The sequence below is a fragment of the Cervus canadensis genome, chromosome 33 (assembly GCF_019320065.1).
Source record: "Cervus canadensis isolate Bull #8, Minnesota chromosome 33, ASM1932006v1, whole genome shotgun sequence".
Classification (NCBI taxonomy): domain Eukaryota; kingdom Metazoa; phylum Chordata; class Mammalia; order Artiodactyla; family Cervidae; genus Cervus; species Cervus canadensis.
The window spans coordinates 30900108-30926118 of NC_057418.1; the positions used below are offsets into that span (position 1 = coordinate 30900108).

Sequence of the window (26011 nt, forward strand, 5' to 3'; positions counted from 1 at the left end):
CCGGGTTGATGGGCTGTTGGAGTCTCACACTTCGGAGCATGAACGGGAGGTTTGGTTTTAAGTGGATCTTCATTCGTCCGGTGACCTAAGCTTTTCTAGAAGACTGTGAGCGGTTTGTCTTAGGCATACAAGCCAGAAGGAGAGAAGGTGGAAATGGTGTGTAAGGTCTAAGACAGTACCTAGCTGATTAAAGGTTGCAGAATTCTTGCCTGAAGGTGTGGGTGTGTGTGCGTGCGCGCGTGTGTGTGTGTATGGGTCATTGCCCTTCCCCTCTCATGTTCTTGAAGGAGACTACTGCGAGGTTAGAGACCCGAGGCACGGCAACCTGTATAACCTGATACCTCTTGGTCTGAACGACACCGTCGTTCGGGCCGGCGAATACACCTACTACTTCCGGGTCTGCGGAGAGCTGTCGTCCGGCATCTGCCCGACCAGTGACAAGTCCAAGGTCATCTCATCATGCCAGGAAAAGCGGGGACCCGAGGGATTTAAAAAAGTGGCAGGTATTGTGGTTTTCTTCCTTCTCTTCTTGCAAAAGAATGGAATTCCATATTTAAGATGATATATCTTGTGTTTTAAGATCGAGAGACAGTATCTTTCTTGAAAAAGAAGTACGTCTGCCGTGTCCTGGTAAAACTGTGTTAGCAATGTCTCTGGTTTCACTTGGTTTTTGTGAAACCACCCAGGACACACGCATGTCGTTAAAAAGAGTTTATTTCATTCTTTTTTAGCAACACTAGTCCTCAATTCATATTCCTTCTTTTTTATCCCAGCTTTGGGCCCCACTGGACTGCTGGTGGGTGCTCTGGGGTGGTACTTTGTGGAACAGAGACAAAGGGCGTGTGTCTGGTGCAGGGCTGGGCCGTGAAGCTGGTAGGGCAGGCTGTCGGTCCTCACGCGCTCTCAGCAGCTGGGCAGGTAGTGATGCATTTATGAATTTTTTAAAAATCATGAAGTAGCTGACAGGGTGAGTCCATGGGCCTCCCCGCGGAACCAGCATCCTCTGAGCTCATCAGGTCGAGGAGTGTCTGCGTGTCATCGACCTGTCGGTCTGTGGTCTGTGTGTCTGTTGGTCTGAAGGTCACGGCCTGGGGCGAGAGGAGGCCTGGTTCAAGGAGCCGGTGGGCCAGGCGTGCTCGGTCTTATCGGGGTTTGTTCAGGGCCTGTGATGGGCCGCGTCTGTGCTGACCAGCCGGGGGCTTCCTGAGCCCATCCCCGTTTCCCCGGCTACTTCTCCGGCAGGTCTCTTTACCCAGAAGCTGACCTACGAGAACGGGGTGCTGAAGATGAACTACACGGGGGGCGACAGCTGCCACAAGGTGTACCAGCGTTCCACCACCATCTTTTTCTACTGCGACCGCAGCACGCAGGCGGTGAGTGTGTGCAGGGTGGGGACCTCACCCTGGCTTCGTCTTTCATAAAGCGAGCCTGCTCTTAACGTCTCGTGCAACCTCCTGGTTAAACCTAGTTCACGCGTGTGATTTACAGACACGGTGTTCAAAACCTCAATCAGTTTTGTCTCGAGCTTAACGAGCAGGTCTGTCCCTTCCTCTGTGCATCCTCAAAGCACCAGCCACCCAGGGTTTCCCGTTTAACTTGCTCGTCTCTGCCCTTGCAGCCCGTGTTTCTCCAGGAGACTTCCGATTGCTCCTACTTGTTTGAGTGGCGCACGCAGTATGCCTGCCCTCCCTTCGACCTGACCGAGTGTTCGTTCAAGTAAGTCGATGGGGCGTTGACTCTCGGGGGGCAGTCAGGTTTACACAGTAATATTTTGCTTTAATAGTTAGGGGCCAGTGGGGATAGGGAATTAGATTAGGTGAGCACTCTAGGCTTTAGTTCCTGCATATTAAACTCTCGGATCACTCTTGGCTTCGTTAGGTCTGTTGCTTCTTGGGTTTTAGGTCCTTTGTTTTGTATTCTTTTTGTTTGTTTTGTTGGAGTATATCCTTCTGTACTCTGGAGAGATTGGGTAGCAGAGAACCCATGCATTGTCTGAAAATGCCACTGACATGCTGTCAGATCTGATTAGCTGCAATGAGGATTACAACAGAGTCAAATTAGTTTTCCTTCAGTTTTGAAGGCCTTGTCCCATTTCCGACAAGAACCATGCACGTTTGGTGAAAAAGTTTATTGCTCATCTTCTGTGAGTTTTTACTCCATTCTGGAATATTTTCTGAACTTTAAAAAAATTATCCTTTGGAAAGTTATATTTTAAATTTCACTTAAGTCCTTCTAGTTATCTCTGAGGATACGAATTCTAATTTTTGTTTTCTTTTTAAAAAATCTTATCATGCTTTCCCTGAATTATAATCCATTTTCTTTTAACGGTTGCCTTACACGTGTGTTTTTGATTTAACAGGAAGCTAAAGTTGCCCCATAGCTCTGCTCACCCCTCCAACCTTGAAATAATGTAGACTGTTTTAGCGCCAAACACACTCTCCCAGACTCCACAGGATTGTGGTCTAGTGTTTTACTCTGACTTATTTTTTTCCTTCTCACATAAGTTGTAAGTTGTGGTTTTAAAAAATACTCATTGGTTGTTTGACTGTATAAATTTTTTCCTTTGGAAAGGAAAAGAAATCTCTCTGTTTCTGTGGCTTACTCTTCCTTTTTGCACTGTACCCTTTCCTTTTGACCTGATTTTCATTCTCTAAGTACTCTGTTTAGTATAACGCTACACAGCGCGCTGGTTTGCAGATTGCTTGCTTCTGGTCTCTGTTGGGGTAAGCACTTTGCGCCAGGATGTCCCACTTGGGATTAGGAAGGAACCAGCGCGTCTTCCGAAGCTGGCTCCTCAGGCTGTTGGAGCTGGTCCTGGGGTCCAAGCCACACCGTAACACTGCCTGGCGGTCCTGTACCAGCAGGGAGTGTGTGGAGGTGATCTTGGCCTTCATGTGAAAAGGCTCAGTTTTATCACCACTCACTTGGTACAGAAGTCCAGGTGAATCCTTCTGTGTGTGTGCACCAGCCCTTGGGAGGTGATCCATCTAGGGTTGCTGTTGGAGAACCTGGCCTTGCAGTCTTAGTTTCATTCCTAGGTGGATAACCTGCTTTTTCTGTATATGTTCCCGTGGGTTTGTTCTATGGCCTCAGTCTGTTTTGCTTACACATGGCTTTGTTATTTATGTTGCTTGAAAGGTGGTGCTTTTTAAAACTGAAGATGTATGCCTGTTATTCAGTAAGGAATATTTTCAGTGACTGTATTTTTGAAGGTTGCCTCTAACCTATTCTGTGTCTTTTGTTCTGGGCCCTTTATTAATCATATCTTACACTTTGCCTATTGTATGCACCGTATATTTTAAATGTCTTTTTTATCTGTTTCTGTACAGCATTTTGTTTCCTTAGATCTATTTCCAATTAACTGGTTCTCTTATCAGCTGATTCAATTTGCTCTTCTGTTTGTTGTCTTTTTAATTTTCACGACTGTAGTTTTCACAACGGAGTTCCGTTTGGTACTCTTTCTCATTTCTTCCTCCATTTCATCATTTCTTCCCTCCACTCCACCCCCTTCTTTTAGTTTCAGTTTCTTCTTTTAGGTCTGTAACCATTTACAGTAAATCTCTATCAGATGGTCCATTCTATGAAGTTCTCGAGGATCAGCTTCTGCACATGTCTGTGTCTCCCACAGATGCCGATATTAACGCCAGCCCCATCCTTTCACTCTCATCCCATTAATGGTCCCTCAGCTTTCAAAGTACCTAGAGTTCTGTCTTCCTGAGGCAGCACCCACCCTGGTTTAGACCGTGCCCATTTCCCCCTGCGTGGGTGCAGCGGTCCTCAGTGATCCCCTGGCCGCGGTGGACTGGCCCTGCACAGGGCTGGGAGGTCGTATTAGACAAGATCAGGAGTGTTTAGAGTGGTATGTCCGTAGGCCAGAGTGGTCCTGGGAGATTGTGAGTCAGCCCAGGCTGATCTTGTCACGACCCCGTGATGCGATGAAGCCCCGTGTTGTTTGGAGCTACCAGCTGAAGTCATCTGGTGGGCTGGGACACCCCCCGCCGTGATGCCAGCCTCAGCCCCCGCTGTGCCACGCTCTGGTCTGCCCTGTCCGTCCACACGGGGCCCCGAGTTTTCCTGTGGACACCCTGGCGTTCTGTGCCCCCGGCCCCTGGTTCCCACTGCTCCCTCCGCCCGTTCCCTGTGGGGCGGGCCCTTCCGCATCATCCCGAGCTTATTCAGAGATGGTCTTCTCTGGCCACTGTCTAAAAATCTCACTTTCTCTTTCCCCTTCCAAACTTCGTATTCCCTTTCCTGCCTTATTTTTTCTCTGCACATTGATTACTGTCTGTTATATTGTGCATTAAAAAAAAGAAAATTACCTGTGGCCTCTCCAGACTTCTTAGGATGGGCGATTTTTATCCATTTCCATCAACACACCACCACCCCCCATGGCATGTCGTCTTTGAACGAATGGCTGACTCTGGTCTCCTCGGGTGAAGTGGTGCCTCTGGTCGTCCTGTGTCTCCACCTGACTTGGGCCCGGTGGGCAGACTGTCTGTCTCCACCTTGACTCTGCGCCTGGTGGAGCGCTGCCTCTCGGTGCCTGGCCCTGCCTGGGGTTCCTGCAAGAAGTGAGCCTTCCCCCGAGGAGGTCAGCACCAGCCCAGTTTACTTGGGGGACCGCTGGGGGCCTCCGGCTTGGACAGCAGGTGGCTGGGCCAGGATGCCCTGGGCGCTGCGTGTCTCAGCCGTCCGTGTACCCCTGTCTCCTCAGCGCCCTGAGCAGGGCGAGCGCTTACACTTTACTTTTTTGTTGTTGTTGTTGAATCTGTAATTTCGTTGCACCAAGACTTGGCGTTTCCTGAGCTCAGGCTGTGTCATTGCTGATTCCGCCTGGAGCTGGGAGACCCCAGGGGTCACGTCCAGTCTCTGGTAGGGTCTGGTGCCCCTGGGTGTCAGGAGTACACTCCGCTTGTGCACTGAGTCTTTCCAGCCGGGGCACTCGAGACCGCGTCAGAATCTGGCTGAACCTCACCTGGTGCTTTTTCTTTCCCCTCAGAAACCAGGATGGGAACACCTACGACCTCTCGTCCCTGTCGAGGTACAGCGACAACTGGGAGGCCATCACGGGCACGGGGTCCACCGAGCACTATCTCATCAACGTGTGCAAGTCCCTGTCCCCACAGGCCGGCTCAGGTGAGGGGGGCTCGGGGGCTTGTGGCTCGTAGAGAGTTTGTTGGGGGAGAGAGGGAGTCAGGATGAATCCTTCGAAGGCACGTCACTCTCTGACATGGGAGTCGGGACACATTAGCCAGGAAGTGAAAGGAGGAATTATTTGAGGGTCCTGATGACCAGGCCCTGGTGGGTCCAGGGTGAATCAGTGCTGAAGGCATGCTGGGAGCATTTGGACCTGTTTCAAGTGTCAAGAGACGGAGGTTGGGGGAGGTAATCATGGTGGCAGGTGGTTCTCAGCCAGGACAGGAGATTGGAAGGCAGGGAATGGCCATGTGGGCGCACACCCTCTGTATTTACTGAGAATAAAGCAGGTGGGGGTCCTGGTACGATGCACCCAGATCCTTGGTGCCAGTGATGAGGCGAGAGCTGGTTGGACGCAGGGAACCAGGAGCAGCAACCTGGAGAGACCCCTGATGCCACCCCCGGCCTGCTGGGATCCTGAAGACGGAGCTTGTTCTGTCTCCTTGGGGTTTTATGCAGCCCCACTCACATCTTGTCTGGCTCAACTCAAAGGGGGCGCTATTGTTTTTTTGTATTTTTTAGTGATTTTCTCCACTGCATGGTATGTGGACGTGGCCACATTCCCTTTGCTTTGTGTGCTGGCCAGCCTGGTGACCCCACACTCAGTCCACGAAGTGGGGCCTGTTCTTTCCCCGGGGCAGGTGGCTCAGACATATCCAAGATTGGGAAGTCGGCGCAGTTCTTGGTGACTTCTGAAATAAAGATAGCACATGAACATAGGTCATTTACAATGTCCCGTGGGCTCAGTCTGGGTATTCTCAGCTTCACCCTGTTTGGGGGTCAGAAAAATTGAGGCCTTCCTGCCTTGAATTCTCCTGACACTCTGTGCCTACCCGCCCAGTCCATCTGCAAAAAAATAATGTTTCATGTCACGAGAGCTCGTGGCGTCATCGGCATCTCACTTAAACGATGGGAATCACTGGTATTTTGGCGTGATTGTTAGAGTCAAATGTGTCGCGTGCCGGACATTAGTGCCTCGTGAGTCCTAGTCTGGAAAGCGGCGGACGGTCGCTCTTCATCGTCTCTGCTTGTGCTGCAGAGCCGTGCCCTCCGGAGGCGGCCGTGTGTCTGCTGGGCGGCCCCAAGCCCGTGAACCTGGGCAGGGTGCGGGACAGTCCTCAATGGAGCCAGGGCTTGACCATCCTGAAGTACGTCGACGGCGACTTGTGTCCAGACCAGATTCGGAAGAAGTCAACCACCATCCGCTTCACGTGCAGCGAGAGCCACGTGGTGAGTGACCCCGCTGTGCCCACCCCAGCGGGTCCTGCCTGAGTCGGCAGGGCTGACGTCTCACTTCTTTGGGGTGCGTGGTGAAGCACGCAGGGCGACCCGGCCTAACGGGGCACAGGCAGTGCGGCCTCGGGCTTCTGGTCCCGGGTGCCCGCCCTGGCAATTCAGCTTCCAGAGTTAGGGGCTTCCCTGGTGGCTTAGAGGCTGAGTATCTGCCTGCAGTGTGGGAGCTGCAGGTTCAGTCCCGGGACTGTCCCCTGGAGGAGGGCATGGCTACCCACTCCAGTATTCTCGCCCGGAGAATCACATGGACAGAGGAGCCTGGCGGGCTACAGTCCATGGGGTTGCAAAGAGTCAGATACGACTGTGTGACTGAGTCGTCATCATCATCATTATCAAAGTCTGACTCAGCCCCCTGGAGGCTGGAGAGAGAACTGCTGTTTGCCAGCCTGCCCTTCATCTTCCGGGATAAAAACGGCAGGTCAGGCAGACCCAGTTCCAAGCCAGCTCTTGAGCTTCCTCAGCAGCACAGCTGAGGGGCCTCTGGGGTCTCTGCTCATGGGTGCCCGGGGATGGGTTATCTGGGGAGAAGGGTCCTGCTGCCCCAGTCTGGCCCGAGCTGCATGGATGAGGCGCGTCTGAACTGCGAGGAGTCTCCTTGTCCAAGCGGTGCAGGGATCCGTCAGTTCCCAGCTATCGCTAGTCCTCCTGGCGGCGCTTCCCCTTTTATCCACTGTAACAGATTTCAGTTCCAGTTTGCAGAACATGACGGCGGGTTTCCTCATTCATGACTCATGGTGGCCCTCTGCTCATCCTTCGCCCGCCCCGTCTCACTGTAGGAACACGCCCCTGGCCCCCGCGTGGATCTCAGGCTGCGTCTCCTCCCGTGTGTGTCAGGCCCCGGGGGTGTCTTGGGAGCAGACCCTGGCCCCTTGCCTTTTCTGAACCTGCCCCCATCCCACAAAGACGCCGGGACGGACGAGTCACAGGCGGCGCAGGGGAGCTCCTGTTGACGGGGGGTCGGTGCTGTCCCCACGTCCCCCCTGCGGCCCGTCCGCAGCCGTCTTTGTGCTCGTTTCTAGAACTCCAGGCCCATGTTCATCAGCGCGGTGGAGGACTGCGAGTACACCTTCTCCTGGCCCACAGCCGCCGCCTGCCCGGTGCAGAGCAACGTGCATGACGACTGCCAGGTCACCAACCCCGCCACGGGTGAGTGAGGGGCCCCGCCCGGCAGTGAGGGCCCCCGCCTCCCCCCGCCCTGCCCCTGCAGTGAGGGACCCCACTGGTCTCCCCCGCCCCGCCCCTGCAGTGAGAGACCCCACTGGTCTCCCCCGCCCCGCCCCTGCAGTGAGAGACCCCACTGGTCTCTCCCGCCCCGCCCCTGCAGTGAGAGACCCCACTGGTCTCCCCCCGCCCTGCCCCTGCAGTGAGGGACCCCGCCTCCCCCCGCCCTGCCCCTGCAGTGAGGGACCCCACTGGTCTCCCCCCACCCCGCCCCTGCAGTGAGGGACCCCGCCTCCCCCCCCCGTCCCCAGCAGGTGAGAGACCCCACTGGTCTCCCCCGCCCCGCCCGCCCCAGCAGTGAGGGACCCCACTGGTCTCCCCCGCCCTGCCCCTGCAGTGAGGGACCCCGCCTCCCCCGCCCCCCTGCAGTGAGGGCCCCCGCCTCCCCCCGCCCCGCACCACAGTGAGGGACCCCCCTGGCCTCCCCCGCCCCGCCCCTGCAGTGAGGGACCCCACTGGTCTCCCCCCACCCCGCCCCTGCAGTGAGGGGCAGCCCGCCTCCCCCTGCCCTGCCCCAGCAGTGAGGGGCCCCGCCCACCCCCGCATGATGAGAGGCCCCGGGTGAGGTTGAGGAGTAGGCAGTGTCCTGTCCGGAGGGTGCACGTTGGGGTTTTCTGCCGGTTCTGCAGGCTGCTGTTGACTCAGGAGTCTCCTTCAGTGGAGGCGACAGCCCATCCCCTGAGACCTGTGCTCCCACTGCCCCTGTTTCTGGGGCCGTCAGTCCCTAGCTCTTGGCTCACGGAGCCGGAGTCGGCCTCCTGTTCCCTTTCCGGGTTAATGTCGGGGGCGGGGGGGCACCCAGGGAACTGCTGGGTCTCAGCGCTGGGGACCTGGGAGGCTGCAGCCGGAAGTGCCGTCAGGGCCTCCCCAACCTCCCCCCACCCCGAATCACAGGCTGCTGAGGCCCAGCCCCAGGAGGACACCCCCCCCCACCCCAATACTCTCTAGCGGGTCAGGAAGGTTCTCAGGGCTGAGCCGGTGAAAGGGGCGGATTCATCACGAGGAGTCCGGGGCCACATGGCCCGAGGGATCTGTGTCTGAGCACACAGGTGAGGGGTCACTGTGTGCCCCCCGCACCCTGTGCAGGACACTTGTTTGACCTGAGCTCTCTGAGCGGCCGGGCCGGCTTCACCGCTGCCTACAGTGAGAAGGGGCTGGTCTTCCTCAGCGTGTGCGGGGACAACGAGAACTGCGCCCCCGGCGTGGGTGAGTGTGGCCTGCCCTCCACGCTCCCCTCCGGCGAAGAGATAAGATGCCTTCATCCGCAGCAACCCTCTTGGGGTCGGGGTGGGGGCCCTGAGGGGGTGATTTGTAACCATGGGGTGAAGTATTAGACGTGTAGCATTTGCTGAAATTGCACAGCACCCCCAGCAGTGCCAGCTGTGGATTGCGGGAAGTTTGTTGTCAGGAGGCGAGTGCTTTGAGTCCCTGACTGTGTGTCCTTCCCACCGGCTCTGTGCCGGGGACAGGGGCCTGCTTCGGGCAGACCCGGATCAGCGTGGGCAAGGCGAGCAAGCGGCTGACCTACGTGGACCAGGTCTTACAGCTGGTGTATGACGGCGGCTCCCCCTGCCCCTCCAAGACCGGCCAGAGCTACAAGAGCGTCTTCAGCTTTGTGTGCAGGCCTGAGGTGGGGCCCACCAACAGGCCCATGCTGATCTCCCTGGACAAGCGCACATGCACGCTCTTCTTCTCCTGGCACACGCCTCTGGCCTGCGAGCAGACGGTGAGTCCGGGGCGGCCCGGCCAGCCCAGCCCAGGGGGCGTCCGCTCCTCCCGTGGGTCCCTGGGTGCCCCCGCCCATTTCTCTTCCACTCCTGAGGCCCCGATAATGTTTGGATCAGAATGCCTGGTGCTAAATAAAGCAAAGCACATTGGGGGGGGCGGGGCGTTGATCCACTTTTAGCGCGTTTACCGTTCAGCCTAAACCCTTGCAGTGACCGCGTGGTCGGTGGTCAGGAGCTCAGGTGTTGTAGATGCCAACGTAGAGGTGTGTTTCCCATCTGATAGACCGAGTGCTCCGTGAGGAACGGCAGCTCCCTCATCGACCTGTCCCCACTCATCCACCGCACCGGGGGTTACGAAGCCTACGACGAGAGTGAGGACGACCGCTCTGACACCGGCCCCGACTTCTACATCAACATCTGCCAGCCGCTCAACCCCATGCACGGAGTGCCCTGCCCCGCCGGCGCCGCCGTGTGCAAAGTCCCCGTGGACGGGCCCCCGATAGTGAGTATGGGCCTGAGGGCAGAGCCCGTCCCGCAGGGTGTTTCAGCGGCCCCCTGCGCGTCGCATGTCTTGCTGTCGGTGGAGAGTCTTCAGGGGAAGTGAGCTGGGTACTCTGTGAGTCTGGGTCCGCCAGGGGAAGAGGAACACGAGGGTTTGTACATTGAGCTGTCGCTCGTTGTGATCTAAGTCATGGAAGAAAATGTGAACACACATGCGGAGATAGGTTAGTCTCCAAAGATGTTGACGGAGCTTGGTGTCTTTGCTGAAGTGCAGGTCTTGAGTCATTAAAAGCTTGTGAAATACAAGCAGGTTCTTTGGTAAATGAGTTTATAATTAAGGGCGTAAGCCAGTTGGCTAATAACTAAGCATTCTGCCTTGAAAGCTTTGGTGTTTGTGCTAGCATTTCCCAGTGTAGGCTTGGGTCTCTGCAAACATTGCCTTCACGAGATGTTCGTGTGTTGTCCAGTTCTCAGCGTGTGTTATTTGGAATGAAATGCACCCCAGGAGCGGTCTGTTTCTCCCTTGGTTTAACAGTGCGTCCTGTCCCGAGGTACTAGATGTCCTCGTCATGGATGGATGTTACCGGTGGTGTGGGTGGGGAGAGACGTGGGCCGTGGCAGGGGACGTTGGCCGCGATGTGAGCTTGACCAGAGCGTGGCCGTGTGACAAGCGCAGGGCCTGGACAGTTGGTGTCGGCAGGAAGTGCTTGCGGTCAGCCTTCCTGGCAGCGGCCGGGGCTGTCTTCTCCCGCCTGGCTCCCTTCTTCCAGATTTAAAAATAAGAGAGGAAGTTCCCTGACCAGAGAGGGTGGTGTGTCAGCGTGGCCCCAGCATGATGAACAGAGCACGTTGTGTGGCATCATTCACACACTCCTCTCTCACACACTCATCTTAAACACACACATACACACTCATCCCACACACACCACACACAGTCACCTCTCACACACACACTCATCTCACACACACCACACATATACTCATTTCTTACCCTTACCTCTCACACACCACACACACACACTCATCTCAAACACACACACACTCATCTCTCACACACACCACACACACACACACTTATCTCACACACACTCATCTCTCACACACACACACTCCTCTCTCACACACACTCATCTCTCACACACTTACCACATACACATGCACATCTGACACATACTTATCTCTCACACACTTAACACACACACTCATCACACACACCCATCTCACACACTTATCACACACACATTCATCTCACATATGCACTCATCTCACATACATGCTCATCTCACACACACTTACCACATACACACACTCATCGCACACACACATTGTACTCAGTCTCACACACACCACACACACAGTCGTCTCACACATGCACTCATCTCACATGCGCACTCATCTCATACACACACTCATCTCACACACACACACACATACATACACACCATTCCTGGCCAATCACATTTCTCTCATTTGTGTGTCTATTTCCTCAAAAACCTTGGCTGAGCAGCCGGTGTGTGCCGGGGGCCGAGCGAAGCCGCAGGAGGTGGTGGGAGTGTGTGAGTGTGTGCCCCGTGTCCCCCCCTCCCCCCGCCCCCCCCGAGGACACGCCTCAGGCGCTGCTGAGGAGACGGGGCAGCCGTGTGGGTTCCTGCCTCCTGCTGGCAGGTGAGGGGACTGAGCAGCCTTCCGGGTGTGACCTGAGACTCCTGTTGCCTCGAATCTTCGAAAATGGACCCTTGGTGATAAATCTGTCCCTTAGTTAAGTGTCAGTCACTCAGTGGTGTCCGACTCTGCCACCCCATGGACTGTAGCCCACCAGGCTTCTCTGTCCATGGGATTCTCCAGGTAAGAGTACTGGAGTGGGGCGCCATGCCCTCCTCTGGGGATCTCCCCGACCCAGGGCTCGAACGCAGGTCTCCTGCACTCAGGCAGGTTCTTCACCGGGGACACCCAGCCCTGAGGAGGGGCTCAGCCACTGTTGCTCATGTAACCCGTCCCCACACTGGGCGTCGCCCTGCAAAGTGAGGTTTCTTTCTGTGTGCCTTACTGTCAGGACTTTGCAGGCGAGCTGCTGGTAACACGGTTTCTTCAGGTGCTGCTTGCCTTCAAAACTGAGGACGTGCAATTTCTGTAACTTCTCTGTCAGCCCTTATTCCTCTAACCTGGCGAGTGATTACCTTCCTGAAACATCGTCTGCTTTCTCTTTGTTCAGGATATTGGCCGCGTGGCAGGACCTCCGATCCTCAATCCCATAGCCAACGAAGTTTACTTGAACTTTGAAAGCAGCACGCCTTGCTTGGCGGATCGGCATTTCAACTACACCTCGTTGATCGCGTTTCACTGTAAGCGGGGCGTGAGCATGGTAAGTGAGCACTGGTGTGTACAAGGTGGGAGCTGGTGTGCGGGTCGGCCAGCCAGAGCCGGAGACCCACGAAGCACTGTGCCCGTGCTTACAGCGCCTACCTTGCGCTGTGTGGTGTGTGGAATCATTTCAGGCCCTCAGTTCAGCAATAAGTAGCCCTCCCTGAGCTACCAGGGCAGATTTTGCACAAGGAGGCTTGTTGTAATTTAAAAACATGAAATGCTCGAGCAAAGAAGTAGCCTTCACCTTTGCCTGGAAGTGAAAGAAAGCATTAGTCACTCAGTCGTGTCTGACTCTTTGCGACCCCATGGACTGTAGCCCGCCAGGCTCCTCCGTCCGTGGGAGTCTCCAGACAAGAATACTGGAGTGGGTAGCCATTCTCTTCTCTAGGGGATCTTCCTGACCCAGGGATCGAACCCGAGTCTCCTGCATTGCAGGCAGAGTCTTTACTGTCCGAGCTACCTCCTTACCATCATATTAAAATGGCAACTTTGGTTTTCTTGTTTTAAATTTTAACATTATTGATTTTATTCTTGTTGGGAAGTCAGACATTTTGGCAGCTGTAATCGTTCAGGACGTAATTCACATTTCGGAAATTAGCAAATGAAAGAAGACCTTTGGGATAAAAGCATCAGTAGCTATGATATTGTACCATTTACTTTTAAGGAGGCCATTGATTTTTCTTTTATGTGCAGTTAAACAGCTTCCTTTAAAAAAGAGCGCTGTTTTGTTGTAAGGAGTTTTGCATAAGTTTTCTCTTGCCCTCCCTCTGGGAACAGGAGATAAACCAGTGGCTCACAGCCCCTGTTTTGTGATGACCTGGGAGGGCTGCCTGACGTCACATTGCCCTGCAGGGGCAGGGGTCCCCACTGCTGCTCCGCTGGAAAGCTCTGTGCTGGCGGCCTGGGTCTCAGCCCTTCTGTGCTGCCTTTTTATTTTGTATTGGTGTATAGTTGAGGATGAGATGGTCGGGTGGCATCACTGACTCAATGGACATGAATTTGGGCCAACTCCGGGAGAGAGTGAGGGACAGGGAGGGCTGACGTGCTGCGGTCCATCGAATCGCAGAGAGTTGGCCACGACTTAGTGACTGAACAACGCAACAGCACAGCCACTAACGGTGTCGGGATAGTTCCGGGTGAACAGCGGAGGGACTCAGCCAGACACAGCCAGGCATCCATTCTCCCCCAGACTCCCCTCCCACCCAGGCGGCCACTTAACATTGAGCAGAGTTCCCTATGCTAGACAGCAGGTCTTTTTTTGGTTATCCATTTTAAATATAGCATTGCGTACGTGTCCATCAGAAACTCCCTAAACTCTCCCTTCCCCCATGTGTGTGCTTCTGAAATTCCTAAACTCTGGAAAGCTTACATGTCCGTTGATGGGAATGGGCACCGTGGGTGAGTGGACGGTGGCAGGAAGTGGCTCGCGGCCGCCTTCCCAGGACGGACGGTCCAGTAATTGAGAGAAGGGGAGACACCAAGGGCTGCCATCCTGGGCGTCCGTGTGGAAACCCCGCAGCTCCTGGACCGACACGTCGCCCCTGTTCACGCATTGCTGGATGGGAGGGGAGTCCCGGATGACCAAGGTGTGGGCTGCCGTGATCCACCGGCCCTTCTGTCTCTGCACGTTCGTCCGCGTGTCTGGGGGGCTCTAGACGCGTGTCCACAGCTCCCCTCTGGACTCGCACTGGGTCTCAGAGCAGTGGAGTGCCGAGAGCGATGGGTGTTTGTGGGGGCTCAAAAGCGGGGCATCTCACGCTGCATGTGCGGTCCAGTTCGGAGAGACTTTTAATGAATTTTCCTTCCCCTGTGTTTTTTTATCTTCAGTGGAAATACTTCCTCCACATACATTAATAGAAAAACACATTCTCAGCAACAATTAATGAAATTCCTCATCCGTTTTTACGGCTGCCGCTGAAGGGGGGGGGGAGGCAGTAAGGACGTTGATGGATATTTATTTAGATACTTGGCCTGTGGAATGTCCGGCTGGATCATGTCTCGCCCTCAGTATAAACATCCCCTCAGTCTCCAGAGACGTGGGTGGGGACGCCCCCTCGAATGTACAGGAAACACTTGCTCCCTCCTCTGCCGCCAGAGATTCTTCGATGTCTCAGGCTTCCCTGTTGCAGTTTGAAGACCGCCCCCCCCCCTTTTTGTCTGAGCTGGTAGTCTGGAGTGTTGGCATGCTAAGTGTAGGGACACAGAGGTCTGGGGGGCGGAGGGGAGTTGGGTGCAGGCAGGCCTGCCTGGTGGGGCTGCTGCTTGCTTGCCTCTGGCGAGGACGGTGGCTCCCTGCTCTTGAAGAGAAGCCTGCCGTGGGTCACCCGGGACCCCTGGTGGTTTGGGAGCATCTCTGAGCCCACAGTGCCTGGAGCTGGGGTCCCCAGCCCTGTGGGGGGAGCAGGGAGGTTGCTGTGCTTGTTAATCCACGTGAATTTCACACCTGCCCCGCCCCCCGCCCCCCCCGCAACAGGGGACACCAAAACTGCTGAGGACCAGCGACTGTGACTTTGTGTTCGAGTGGGAGACCCCGCTGGTCTGTCCCGACGAAGTGAGGACAGAGGGCTGCTCCCTCAGGGACGAGCAGCTCTACTACAGCTTCAACCTGTCCAGCCTCTCCAAGAGCACCTTCAAGGTATCGCCGCGCCCCGGAGCCCGTGACCTCGGGGGCCCCTACCGCCTGGCTTCGCTCTCGGGCTCCTCTGTGTGTTATGACATGGCCTCCATGAGCGTTGGAGAGTCTGCGGTCCCTCAGGCACTGTGGGGGTCCGGGGGACGGATGGGGGTGGTCCTCACTCTGTCCTGGGCGCGGGCTTGGCCTGCCAGTGGCGCTGGACAGCATGCCAACCAGTCACGGCTCGTGCCTGAGCTGTGCCCCACGGTTCAGAGTAAGTCTTTCTCGTGGGCTTGGCAAGGATTCAGTTATTCAGTGAGGAGGGTCACGGGGCCTCTTCCCTGTCATACAACGGAGAGCAGGAGGCCACTCAGGGCCGTGTGAGTGACCACATGCCCGATGGGGCGGGGCCGGCAGAGCCCACGTGGCTCTGCCGCTGCCTGCCGCCCAGAGACCACCCCCCAGCCCTGACCTGAGACACATTTGGGTGTCAGGGGCTGGTCTCGCCCCATCCTGAATGTTGGGGGGCTGTGCGTTATGCCTCAGGGGCTGGGGCGCACATTCCTGTGACATAGACGTTCCAGAGGCACACGGCTGTGGACCAAGGCGTCCCTGCGTTGTAGATGTTACAGAGGCACATGGCTGTGGACCACGCCTGCAAGATGCCAGCGCCTCCTGGCGTGTGGCAGCCGGGGAGCAGTGAGCTCCGAGCCGTACGCCCAGGTGTCAGCCGTCTGGCTCCCAGAACAAGAGACCTTGCCTGGGCGCAGGCCCCCAGGATGGGTGTGCAGCAGCTTAGAGCCTGCTGCGGCGGGGCGGCCAGGAAGAACTGTGTTCAGTTAGGTCGTGGCTACTCTGCTCAGTCCCGAGTCCTCAGCACTCCGGGGTTACCGGCAGGAGACGTGGCTGAGGGTAGGGGGCGGGCAGCCAGAGGCCTGTGGAAGCGTGGTCTGCAGTGCTACACCAGGAGGCATGGTCCCGGTGAGGAGGGGCGTGCCCAGGAGTGGCCAGGGCATTGCGCTCTGCAGGGGGGGCAAGGAGGGTGAGCTCTCAGGCGCCTGCATGGCCCGTGGACAGAGCTCCGCCTTCCTGCTCCTGCCCCCCCCCAGCGCTGGCCTTGTCCCCCCCGGAGACCCAGTCACAGCATGGGGCGGTGTCTCTGCAGGTGACCCGAGGCCCGCACACCTACAGTGTGGGGGTGTGCACCTCGGCCGCGGGCCTGGACGAAGGAGGCTGCAAGGACGGCGCTGTCTGCCTGCTGTCTGGGACTAAGGGGGCATCTTTTGGGCGGCTGGCATCCATGAAGCTAGACTACAGGCATCAGGACGAAGCCGTCATTCTGAGTTACGCCAACGGAGACACTTGCCCTCCAGGTAAGTCTTCGCGGGTGGAGTGTCTGTTCCCGGTAGACACGGAATTAGACACGGAATTTGACACGGCAGCAGGAGGGAAGTGAGCAATGACGTTCCAGGTGCCGTGAGCCCCAGCACACGGAACGGTCCATTCTGCCAGCCTTGGGTGTGAGCGCTCGGGCCCACGAACCGTCAGTCAGTTTAGTGGGGGCTTTCCATGGGGAATCCTTCAAGGTGACCGCCTGTGGCCGGGCATAGCCGATGGGGTGAGAATAATCGGGGTCACTCCGATTTCTCCTTCCCAGAAACTGAGGATGGCGACCCATGTGTGTTCCCCTTCTTGTTCAACGGGAAGAGCTATGAGGAGTGTGTCGTGGAGAGCAGGGCCAGGCTCTGGTGCGCGACCACCGCCAACTACGACAGAGACCACGAGTGGGGCTTCTGCAAGCACTGTGAGTGGGCACGCCGCGGCCCCCGCTGGAGGCCTGGCTTCATGCTCAGGTCTTCCTGGACCGTCCACGTTAACGGCAGCACTTCTGTTGCTTATGGTGTTTTCTCGTCAGGGCTATTTTCCGTAAAGAAAAGTCGTCCTTAATTGCTCTATGGGGCCAGGTGACAGATAGTTGTGGGGTGGTCAGCTCTCCCCCTCCCCAGCTCCAGGGGCTCACGTCCACATGCCAGTGTTTTCAGCGCTGGTGGCTCACGTCCACGCGCGTTAGAATTGCTGCTGTCCCAGGTCTGCAGGGCCTGCTGTGCTGACCGTCGGCTCTGCAGCGGGCTGTGCCGGGCAGGGGCGGAGGGGGGTCTCAGTGCCCCTGCCGCCGCATGGAGAACGGACACACGAGAGTCCTAGTAACACACGGGGCGCAGACAGATGTGGGTCCTCAAGGAAGGTGATGGGACGAGTGCATGAGAAGTTTTTAGTTCTTGTAAGTAGCCACGGAACAAAATGATACATGTTAAGGAATTAGGGCTTCCCTGGTGGCTCAGACAGGAAAGAAGCGGCCTGCAATGCAGCAGACCCTGGTTCAATCCCTGGGTCGGAAAGAGCCCCTGGAGAAGGGAGCAGCAACCCACTCCAGTGTTCTTGCCTGGAGAATCCCACGGACAGAGGAGCCTGGTGGGCTACAGTCCGGGGGGTCACAAAGAGTTGGACACAACTGAGCAAGTAACACACACACACACACAAGAAACATTAAGTCTACAAGGGACTAACGTAGGCTTCTTTGGTGGCTTATTACGACAGGGTCTTTTTCCTGGTAGGTTAGATGACACGTTTTTAGGTTATTATAGGATGCTTATCATTACTGTTTTTAGCGTTAGCATTCGTGCTTTAATCAGGTGATACCTGTTCGCAAGGAATTGTACTGTCGCTGTGGGGTGGCTAAGTGCGGAAGGGGAACTTGGTCCGGATTTTAGGGTTGAGATGGGAATGAAACAGCAGGAAGTGGGGAGCGGCCAGGATGGATAGAACCCCTCGGTGCTGGTGCCGTGGAGGGGGGACCCCGGCCGGGCCGGGGGGGCCTGACACTCGCCTCGCGTGCTGCCCCAGCCACCAGCCACCGGACGTCCTCCATCATCTTCAAGTGTGACGAGGACGCTGACGTGGGGCGGCCCCAGGTCTTCAGCGAGGTGCGCGGGTGCGAGGTGACCTTCGAGTGGAAGACAAAGGTGGTCTGCCCCCCGAAGAAGATGGAGTGCAAGTTCGTCCAGAAGCACCGGACCTACGACCTGCGGCTGCTCTCTTCCCTCACGGGCTCCTGGTCCTTCGTCCACGACGGAGCCTCGTGAGTCCTCCCCCCGACCCCGACCCCCTGAGCCCCCGAGCCGGCCGTGTCCGTCGCAGGCCCGGCGTCCCGACAGGGCGAACACGCAGCGCTGCAAGCTCCGGGGCTGAAGGTGCGACAGCCTCGGGCCTCTGCTCGGGGAGGCCTGGTGCGTGCCATGTGGTTTGGAAGCAGAGGCAGCTAAAGCCAGCCTTCAGATCCCAAAGCAGCTGGTGACCAGCTGCGGGCCTGATGGAATCAGGCGCGGTTTGGTTCTTGTCTGGGATGCCATCCGTGTTGGCTTCCCCGGTGGCTCAGTCGGTAAAGAATCTGCCTGCAGTGCGGGTGACCCAGGCTCCATCCCTGGATCAGGAAGGTCCCCGGGAGAAGGAAATGGCAATCCACTCCGGTATTCTTGCCTGGGAAATCCATGGACAGAGGAGCCTGGCAGGCTATAGTCCACAGGGTCGCAACAGTCGGACACAGCTTTGACTAAACCACCCCGCTGTGTTGGGTTGGTGGAGGTGTTAACTCGCCCCGCTTTGCCGCCCTGAGTACCTCGGCCGTGCTGGCCCGACTGCTCCACGCGTAGATCCAGGCGCGCATCTGTCCTCCCCGCAGTGGGGAGCATAGACCTGGAGGCCTCGGTAACCTGAGGACATGGGACGCCTCCCCAGGGTTTGAGCGCTGCCTGTCCTTACTCTCAGCCGCCCGAGTCTCGGGACTCGCCCCGTGGGCCCAGTGGGCACGCGTGCGTGTTCAGCGTCCACCCGCTCTCTGGCCTTTGTTTACCCAGAGACCCAGGTCAGGGCTGTGTCCAGAGGTGCTGGGGGACGCTCGGACGGTGGCCTCTTCTGAAAGAGTGGGAAGAGATGCCCCCAAGCGTGTCAGGACAGACACTGACCTCGCCTCCTGCCGTGTCATTTTGCAGGTACTACATCAACCTGTGTCAGAAAATATACAAGGGACCCCAGGACTGCTCGGAGAGAGCCAGCGTGTGCAAAAAGAGCGCCTCTGGCGAGGTGCAGGTCCTTGGGCTCGTTCACACGCAGAAGCTGGAAGTTGTAGGTAAGGCCCGGGTCCTGTCCTGCGGTCGCACGTGTCGTGTCTGAGTTGGGAATGTGAGGGTGTCCTCCTGGGACTGGAGGGTCAGCACTGGCCTCCGTCGGAACCTGCAGGCCTGGTGTTCTCAGTAACCGTTTCTCAGGCAGCCTGGCGCCCCCTGAAGCATTAGAATAAGCACCGCCTCGTGTCCTCTGAGGCGGCAGGTCCGGTCTGTCTTGGGAAGGGCTGGGTGGTCTTGGGAAGGTTCTTGTGCTCAGGAAGCAGGGCGGGATGTCCAGGGCGCCCCTGAGTCCCTGCTCCACCTGTGGGCCGAGTGCCTGAGTCTCCGTGCACGGGTTTATTCGGGAGGAGCCGGACGACAGACACGAAAACCCGGTCAGGACCATCCAGGTACAGCCTCGTAAATGTCTTAGTAATTTGACATCACGAAATGAAGCTCTCTACTAATGGTTCTGATGGAAAATTCCTCTTGCAGTTGGTTGTTGAGTGAGACTCTTTCGTCTTGCGAAGGGAGAAGGTCGGGTTTTCTTAGTTTAGGGATAGTCAGGGGTGGTGGGAGGGACAAGAAAGAAAATCATCGCTGTGCCTGTTCATCTGTGGGGAGGGTGGTGTCCCCGTGGGGGTCCCCAAGCTGTCCTGATGAAAGCACAGGGAGACTTAATCCACTCGAGCTGTTGAAATGGAGAAAGGAATTCTGGAGGACCACTGTCACCCAGAGAAAAAGCCTGACTCTGCAGGTTGGAAGTGGGGGTGAAGTGACGCCCCACCCAGGCCCCAGCAGAAGTGTCCAGCCCTCCCAGCCCGTGACCTTGGAGATCTCAGTTGTTGCTGCTACGAAGGGCAGCCGGGGGCTGAGGGTGGCTCTGTTCCGTGCCTCATCGTCGTGTGTACGTCGAACTTGGGTCTTCCCGTGGTTTCCCACAGCCGAGTGCAAAGACTAGGAGGCTGAAGTCTCCTGAAAAGAATAGTGAGACCTCCTGTTCTCTGACACACCAGGTGGGATCTTAGGTCTCAGGCCCCAATAGGACAACCGTCTAAGGCCGGTCACCGTGACCCCACGTTCACTTAGGACACATCCCCTTATGGGATGAAGAGATGGACTCTTATCATAGGAACCAGCAGTCCTCAAGAACCATGCTTCTTACGTGTGTGTGTCATATATGTGTGTGCACACGTGTAACCTTCAGCAGTTCTCTGGGTCAGCATCTTAGTCCACTTCCCAGGTTGAGTGCCTGAGGCCTGGAAGGCCGAGAGTGCTGCCTGTCTCATCTGCAGGGGGGGGCAGTGCGTCAAGACCTCCACCTGTTGTTTCCATATTCCACAAGTTTAAGAGTTTCTCTTTGAAGCTGTGAACCTTCCAGAATTTTCCAGAGAAGCCCAGTTATTTATAACAAATTCACCCAGAGTGGCTTTGACCGCGCCTGGGGTCGGGAGCCTGGGTCTCACCCCTCAGCAACCCCTGAGTGGCCCCTGTGCCTTGGCCGTCCCTGGAGGTCACCTGGCAGCTGGTCCTGCCCGTCCCGGCCCCGCTGCCTCTAAGGATGTGGGTCGGGTGTGTGCGCGCCAGGCCCGAGGACTGCCCTGCCCTGAGCGCCGGGCCTGAGGACCGCTGTGTCCTGGCCCCTGGAGCCACCATCCATCCGCTGAGCGGGGCTGAGCTCGGGCATCCCCAGGGCAGCTCTCAGACCCTCTGGCCCCTGGGAGCGGGGCCGCTGAACGCGTGTCCCTGCTTCCCTTGGCCCCTGCGGACTAGGGCTCTGCTGGTTCCTCGACCGTGTCCTCCTCAGAAGCAGGCAGAGCTCCGTGTCGAGCTGGGAGACCGAGCAGACCAGGGCAGTTCTGTGTGGGCCGTCTCTCTGTGGGGTGGAGGTCTCGCCCCTGCCCTATTCTTCCCGGGCGGCTCGTGGGGCACGTGGAGGAAGCGCCGGGCTGGCACAGAGGTTGCAGGGAGCTGGGGACCGCGGGCTGCCGCCACGACCTGCAGTCCAGGCCTGCACACACAGCGTGCGGGGGGCTCCCCACTCAGCCCTGAGCTGCACGCCCTGGGGTTTCCCTAGCACACAAGAGAGTGATCACAGTTAGGGGCTGAGGTGTGACCCCGGTCTCCTCCGGCCAGGCAGGTAGTGACACGGGCCGGGCGTGAGTCACCAGGCTGGGTGGTGCTGACCGCCAGGGCGATGAGTCTCCAGAGCCACTTCTGACCTGGAAGCTCCTAGGATGCCCTAGAGATAACGTCAGTTCAACGGTCTGTGTTTCAGATGACAGAGTCATCGTAACTTACTCTAAAGGCTACCGCTGTGGGGACAATAAGACAGCGTCAGCTGTCATTGAGCTGACCTGCGCCAAGACGGTGGGGCGGCCTTCGTTCACGAGGTGAGGCTGCGGGGGCCCCCCGGTGGAGCTGGGCGCTGGGTGGGCCGGGCCCCCGTCAGAGCTCCTCCCCGCGGTTTCTGCTTGGCAGCGTAGTGTGCGTGCTGCAGAAAGGATACTGGGGTTGTCACAATAGCGAGGGGGGGACCGGCCCTTGAGACCCCTGGCCTGGTGGGGCCAGGGCCACTCCGCAAGGGAGGAGTCCTGGATGGAGGCTGGGACCCGTGCACGAGACTGATAAAGCAGTTGCATAAAGTGGGATTTCACTGGGCTCCGTCTTCAAGGTCGCAGTGTAACTAAAAGAGGCTTCGCTGATGAGTGCCGCCCAAGGCCAGCTGTTCAGGCGGCCGGTCTGGGACCCCCGGCAGGTGGTTGGCACCACCAGGAGTGCCCTGTTATTTTGCTGGGAGTCTCTGAGTCTGGTGCTGGGAGGGCGTTTGGCCAGCAGAGGGAGCATGTGAGCTGTGGTTGGTGAACAGACCCAATGCCTTCTAGAAGCAGGGCTTGGGAAAGGCGAGACCCAGGCACTGTCAAAGGGTCGAAATCAATGCTTGTAAAGCAGGCTTTCAGAAATCTGGGAGTAGATCTTCCCAGCTGTTAGATGTTGCCCAGTGTCTAAATATAAAAAAATTATGTGTTGAAATGCTTGCCTGCTTTTTTTTTTGCTTTTTTTTTTTTCACGTGGTTGAGCCGGATGGTGTTGAGGGGAAGGGAGATGAAGTCGCCCTCCTAGCCCGGAGCGTCTGGTTCCTGGCTGGAGGCAGGGAGGGCTGGGCGGTGGGGGGGCTCCCGGGGCCCCAGCAGGCGGGCGGAAGGGCGGCCGTGACCGCGGTCCGTGTGCCCCTGCAGGTTTGACGCCGACAGCTGCACCTACCACTTCAGCTGGGACTCGCGGGGGGCCTGTGCCGTGAAGCCTCAGGAGGTGCAGATGGTGAACGGGACCATCACCAACCCCGCCAACGGCCAGAGCTTCAGCCTCGGGGACATTTACTTCAAGTAAGTGGGGCCGCCCCGTAATCCCCTCGTCTCTGCCGGGCTGAGGGCTGCGAGATGAAGAGGTCTGTGTGTCTGCGTGTTTTAGTTACTGTTTCCAGTTACATTGTCACGTCTCACTCAGAGGGCAGGCATTGCTGAGCTGTCCAGTCGAACCCCAAAGATGGTGAGGTCTCTTGAGGGTAAAAATAATGTTGCTCCTCTTCTTGCCATTTGTGATAAGCTCAGGGGTCAGAGCTGGAACCTTTTGGAACGATTTTTGATGAGGAACCTTCTGGGTTTACTAGTGTTTTTTTAAGTTTCTTAGCAGCGTCACTAGGTGGGCCCCGGGATCCAGGGCTGTCCCTGAGCCCTTTTCTGTCTCCTCAGACGATTCAGTGCCTCCGGGGACATGAGGACCAACGGGGACAAGTACGTGTATGAGATCCAGCTCTCGTCCATCACGGGCTCCAGCAACCCCGCCTGCTCGGGGGCCAGCATCTGTCAGAGGAAGGCCAACGACCAGCACTTCAGTCGCAAAGTCGGAACCTCCGACCAAACCAGATACTACATTCAAGGTAATTCTCCCCACCCGTGCGCCACGTTTAGCTTCCTCGGAGGAACATTAACCTTTTCACGAGCACACACTCCTCTCGGTTAAAACGTCAGATGGGTTTTAACACGATAGCCCCAGGTCCGATCCTGTGTCTTGAGAACTGAGCAGCTTGTGTCGTGCTCCCAGCGGTTCACTGTCGGGAAGGTTTACATCCTCAACAGATGTGCAAGGCCTGGTCTAAACCAGAGGTGGTGAGGTGGGCGTGGAGGACCACGGCTGGAATTACCTTTGGTTTGGTTTTCATCACAATGCGTCTTTATTTTGGAACTTCAGATGTTACTAGGGGAGGGTAAGAGATTTTGCATTTGTTAAAAGGATGAAAAGAGAGAGACCTGGCCCATGCGTCTGCAGTGGGTGTGGAGGAAGGCCTTCCGCTACAGGGATGCAGCTTTATCCGGTGTTTCTTTTTTTCCTTCCTTTTTGTTGAGGTATAATTGACGTAGAGCCATAGCTCAGATGGTAAAGAATCTGCCTGTAATGCAGGCGACCTGGGTTGGGAAGATCCCCTGGAGAAGGGAATGGCAACTCACTCCACTGTTCTTGCCTGGAGAATTCCATGGACAGAGGAGGCTGGGGGGCTACAGTCCATGGGGTCTCAAAGAGCTGGACACGACTGAACGACTAACACAGTATAAGTTTAAGGTGTACAGAATAATGATCTGACTTAAAAACATCGTGAAACGACTGTCACAGTAAACTTGGTGAATGTCCATCATGTCCTATAGGTACAAAATCAAAGTAGAAAAAAAAATATTTTTTCCTTGTAGTGAGAACTCTTAGGATTTATTCTTTTAACTACAGCAGGATTCGTTACATTTAGCCTGTGGTGTGTGGCATCCTGAGTATCACACCCCTGGTAACTGCAAATCTTATCTCTTTTTCTGTGAGTTTGTTGGTTTGTTTCTGAGACAGAATTGACCTGCATACTGTGTTAGTTCCAGTTATATGACATAGCGTTTTCAACATTTCCGTGAATTTCAAAATCACCACCATGCTAGGTCTGGTTGTCATCTGTCACCATGCAAAGAAGCGACATAATTATTGACTGTATTCCCACACTCTGCACTTCATATGTACACTCCTTTTTTGTAACTGGACGTTTGTACCTCCTTGTCCCCCTCACCCATTTCTTTCCTAATTCTTTCTTGACCTGGGAAGAATATTTCCAGGAGGCAGCTCGTGCATTTTTGTTTTCGACAGCTAGTCTTCCTCTGTAAACCATTTCATGGTTTGATTTTTGAACCAGGTGAATGAACTTGCTTTTTTTTTTTTTTTTAAACAGTTAAATGTGTTTACAAAACCAGCTGACTTTTGACCTCAAAGGGCTGCTGAGCGATTCCCCGAGAGGAAGGGGGTGGGTAGCTGCTTCCTGAGTAGGTGGAGTCTCAGAGAAGTTTCCATGCGTAGCTAAATAAGCCAGTCTCTGTGCTTGGCAGTGCCCACTGGAGCTCTGCAGAGTCCTGCCGGGTCAGCCTGGCTCGTGTCCACACCTCCCCATCAAGGACACCTGCAGGCACCCTGCCACCTCTCTTCGGGCCTTCCTGCTGGCCCACCTCGGCCTGCCCACCCCCACCCCACTTCCCCACTGCCACACCCAGCGCGGGGCTCCCTTCTCTCACCCAGGGGCCCTGCCGCTGGTGTGTCTGCAGCGGTCCAGCTCCACGCCGCAGCCCTGGTCAGAGGCCCAGTTACCAGGCTGAGAACCTTATGTCTGTAAGGCCTATGTCTAGTCTAGTTGGCCTCCTGCAGTCCCCGGGCTTAGAGAGCGTGCGTGCGTGTGTGTGTGTACATGCATACCTCTGTGTGTGTGCATTTATTCTTGGCTAATTAAATCCTTTTCATACCTTTTCACTCCACTCACCAGCAGTAGGAAATAGGTTTGGTTTTAAGACCTTTGTCCACGTATCAGGAAGAAATGCAGGTTAATCCCACCCCACCACGCGTCTGCATTCATTCGAGAGGGTGAGGGCGGAAGGCCTCCAGGCCCGTCTCTGGCTGAGGTTAGGTGTTACCACCTTGGCTCCTCACCAGCTCATGGGTTTGTGTCCACACTCCAGCCTGTGGGGCAGACCTCACGGGTCGTGGCTCAGCCGGCTACGTACGAGTGAGGACCCCCAGGGGTCCCCTGGCCCTCTAGCGGGGCCGACGGCGAACCGGCCGCCAAGCTGTCCTCACGAGGCAGGGTCTGCATGGGTCCCTTCACGTCTCACACCAGCTGCACGTTCAGGGGGCGCTCCTCAGGTGTGATAGTTCGTTAGGAAGAGACTCACTACGAAGAGCTGTCTTAGTCGTGCTTGCAGTTTATTACCGTGAAAGGATATAAATTAAAACCAGCCAGTGGGAGAGGCACCGTGGGGTGAAGTCCAGGAGGGAGCCAGACGCTTCTGGTGTCTTCTCCCCGTGGACTCAGGAGGTGTTACGTATAAATGTGTGATGGTACAGATGTGTGACAACACGCGCGGAAGCTCAGAAGCTGACCGGGGAGGCCCACCTGTGACTCCGTGTCCGGGGTTCATTGATTCTTCATCGTGTGTGCTTGCCTGATCAGTCAGGTTTTTAGTTGGTTTGCTGACTGGTTGGTTGACTGGTTAATTGGTTGGTTGGTTGGTTGACTGACTAGTTGGTTGGTTGGTTGACTGGTTGGTTAGTGGTTGGTTGACTGGTTGGTTGGTTGACTAGTTGGCTGGTTTGTTGATTAGTGGTTGATTGACTGGTTAGTGGGTTGGTTGACTGGCTGGTTGGTTAGTTGCTTGGTTGGTTGACTGATTTGCTTGTTGATTGGTTGCCATCATGGTCAACCCCAATGTCCAGGTGGACTGAGACGTGGGCAGCCCCCACTCCACATCATGTTGTTTGCTGACGACAAGGGCCAGACCTGTCTTAGGGCAAGGTTCAAGTCTCTCCCGCTTCCTGACTTAGGGCGGGGGCGCCATATTGAGTGTGAGCTCCCAGAA

The 26011-nt window shown here is 56.4% G+C and overlaps 1 protein-coding gene across 1 annotated transcript in view; it reads left to right on the plus strand.

Annotated features, from left to right (window-relative positions):
- Positions 1 to 26011, plus strand: part of IGF2R (insulin like growth factor 2 receptor) — a 101460-nt gene that overhangs the window by 71065 nt on the left and 4384 nt on the right. The window contains exons 27-44 of the mRNA XM_043456983.1: positions 288 to 503; positions 1243 to 1373; positions 1619 to 1716; positions 5000 to 5136; positions 6236 to 6426; positions 7509 to 7635; positions 8797 to 8916; positions 9180 to 9436; positions 9721 to 9939; positions 12151 to 12300; positions 14776 to 14937; positions 16082 to 16289; positions 16574 to 16720; positions 17821 to 18055; positions 18966 to 19102; positions 21358 to 21472; positions 22319 to 22465; positions 22832 to 23019. Of these exons, the coding sequence (XP_043312918.1) occupies positions 288 to 503; positions 1243 to 1373; positions 1619 to 1716; positions 5000 to 5136; positions 6236 to 6426; positions 7509 to 7635; positions 8797 to 8916; positions 9180 to 9436; positions 9721 to 9939; positions 12151 to 12300; positions 14776 to 14937; positions 16082 to 16289; positions 16574 to 16720; positions 17821 to 18055; positions 18966 to 19102; positions 21358 to 21472; positions 22319 to 22465; positions 22832 to 23019 (2985 nt within the window). The remainder of the gene's footprint in view (positions 1 to 287; positions 504 to 1242; positions 1374 to 1618; positions 1717 to 4999; positions 5137 to 6235; positions 6427 to 7508; positions 7636 to 8796; positions 8917 to 9179; positions 9437 to 9720; positions 9940 to 12150; positions 12301 to 14775; positions 14938 to 16081; positions 16290 to 16573; positions 16721 to 17820; positions 18056 to 18965; positions 19103 to 21357; positions 21473 to 22318; positions 22466 to 22831; positions 23020 to 26011) is intronic.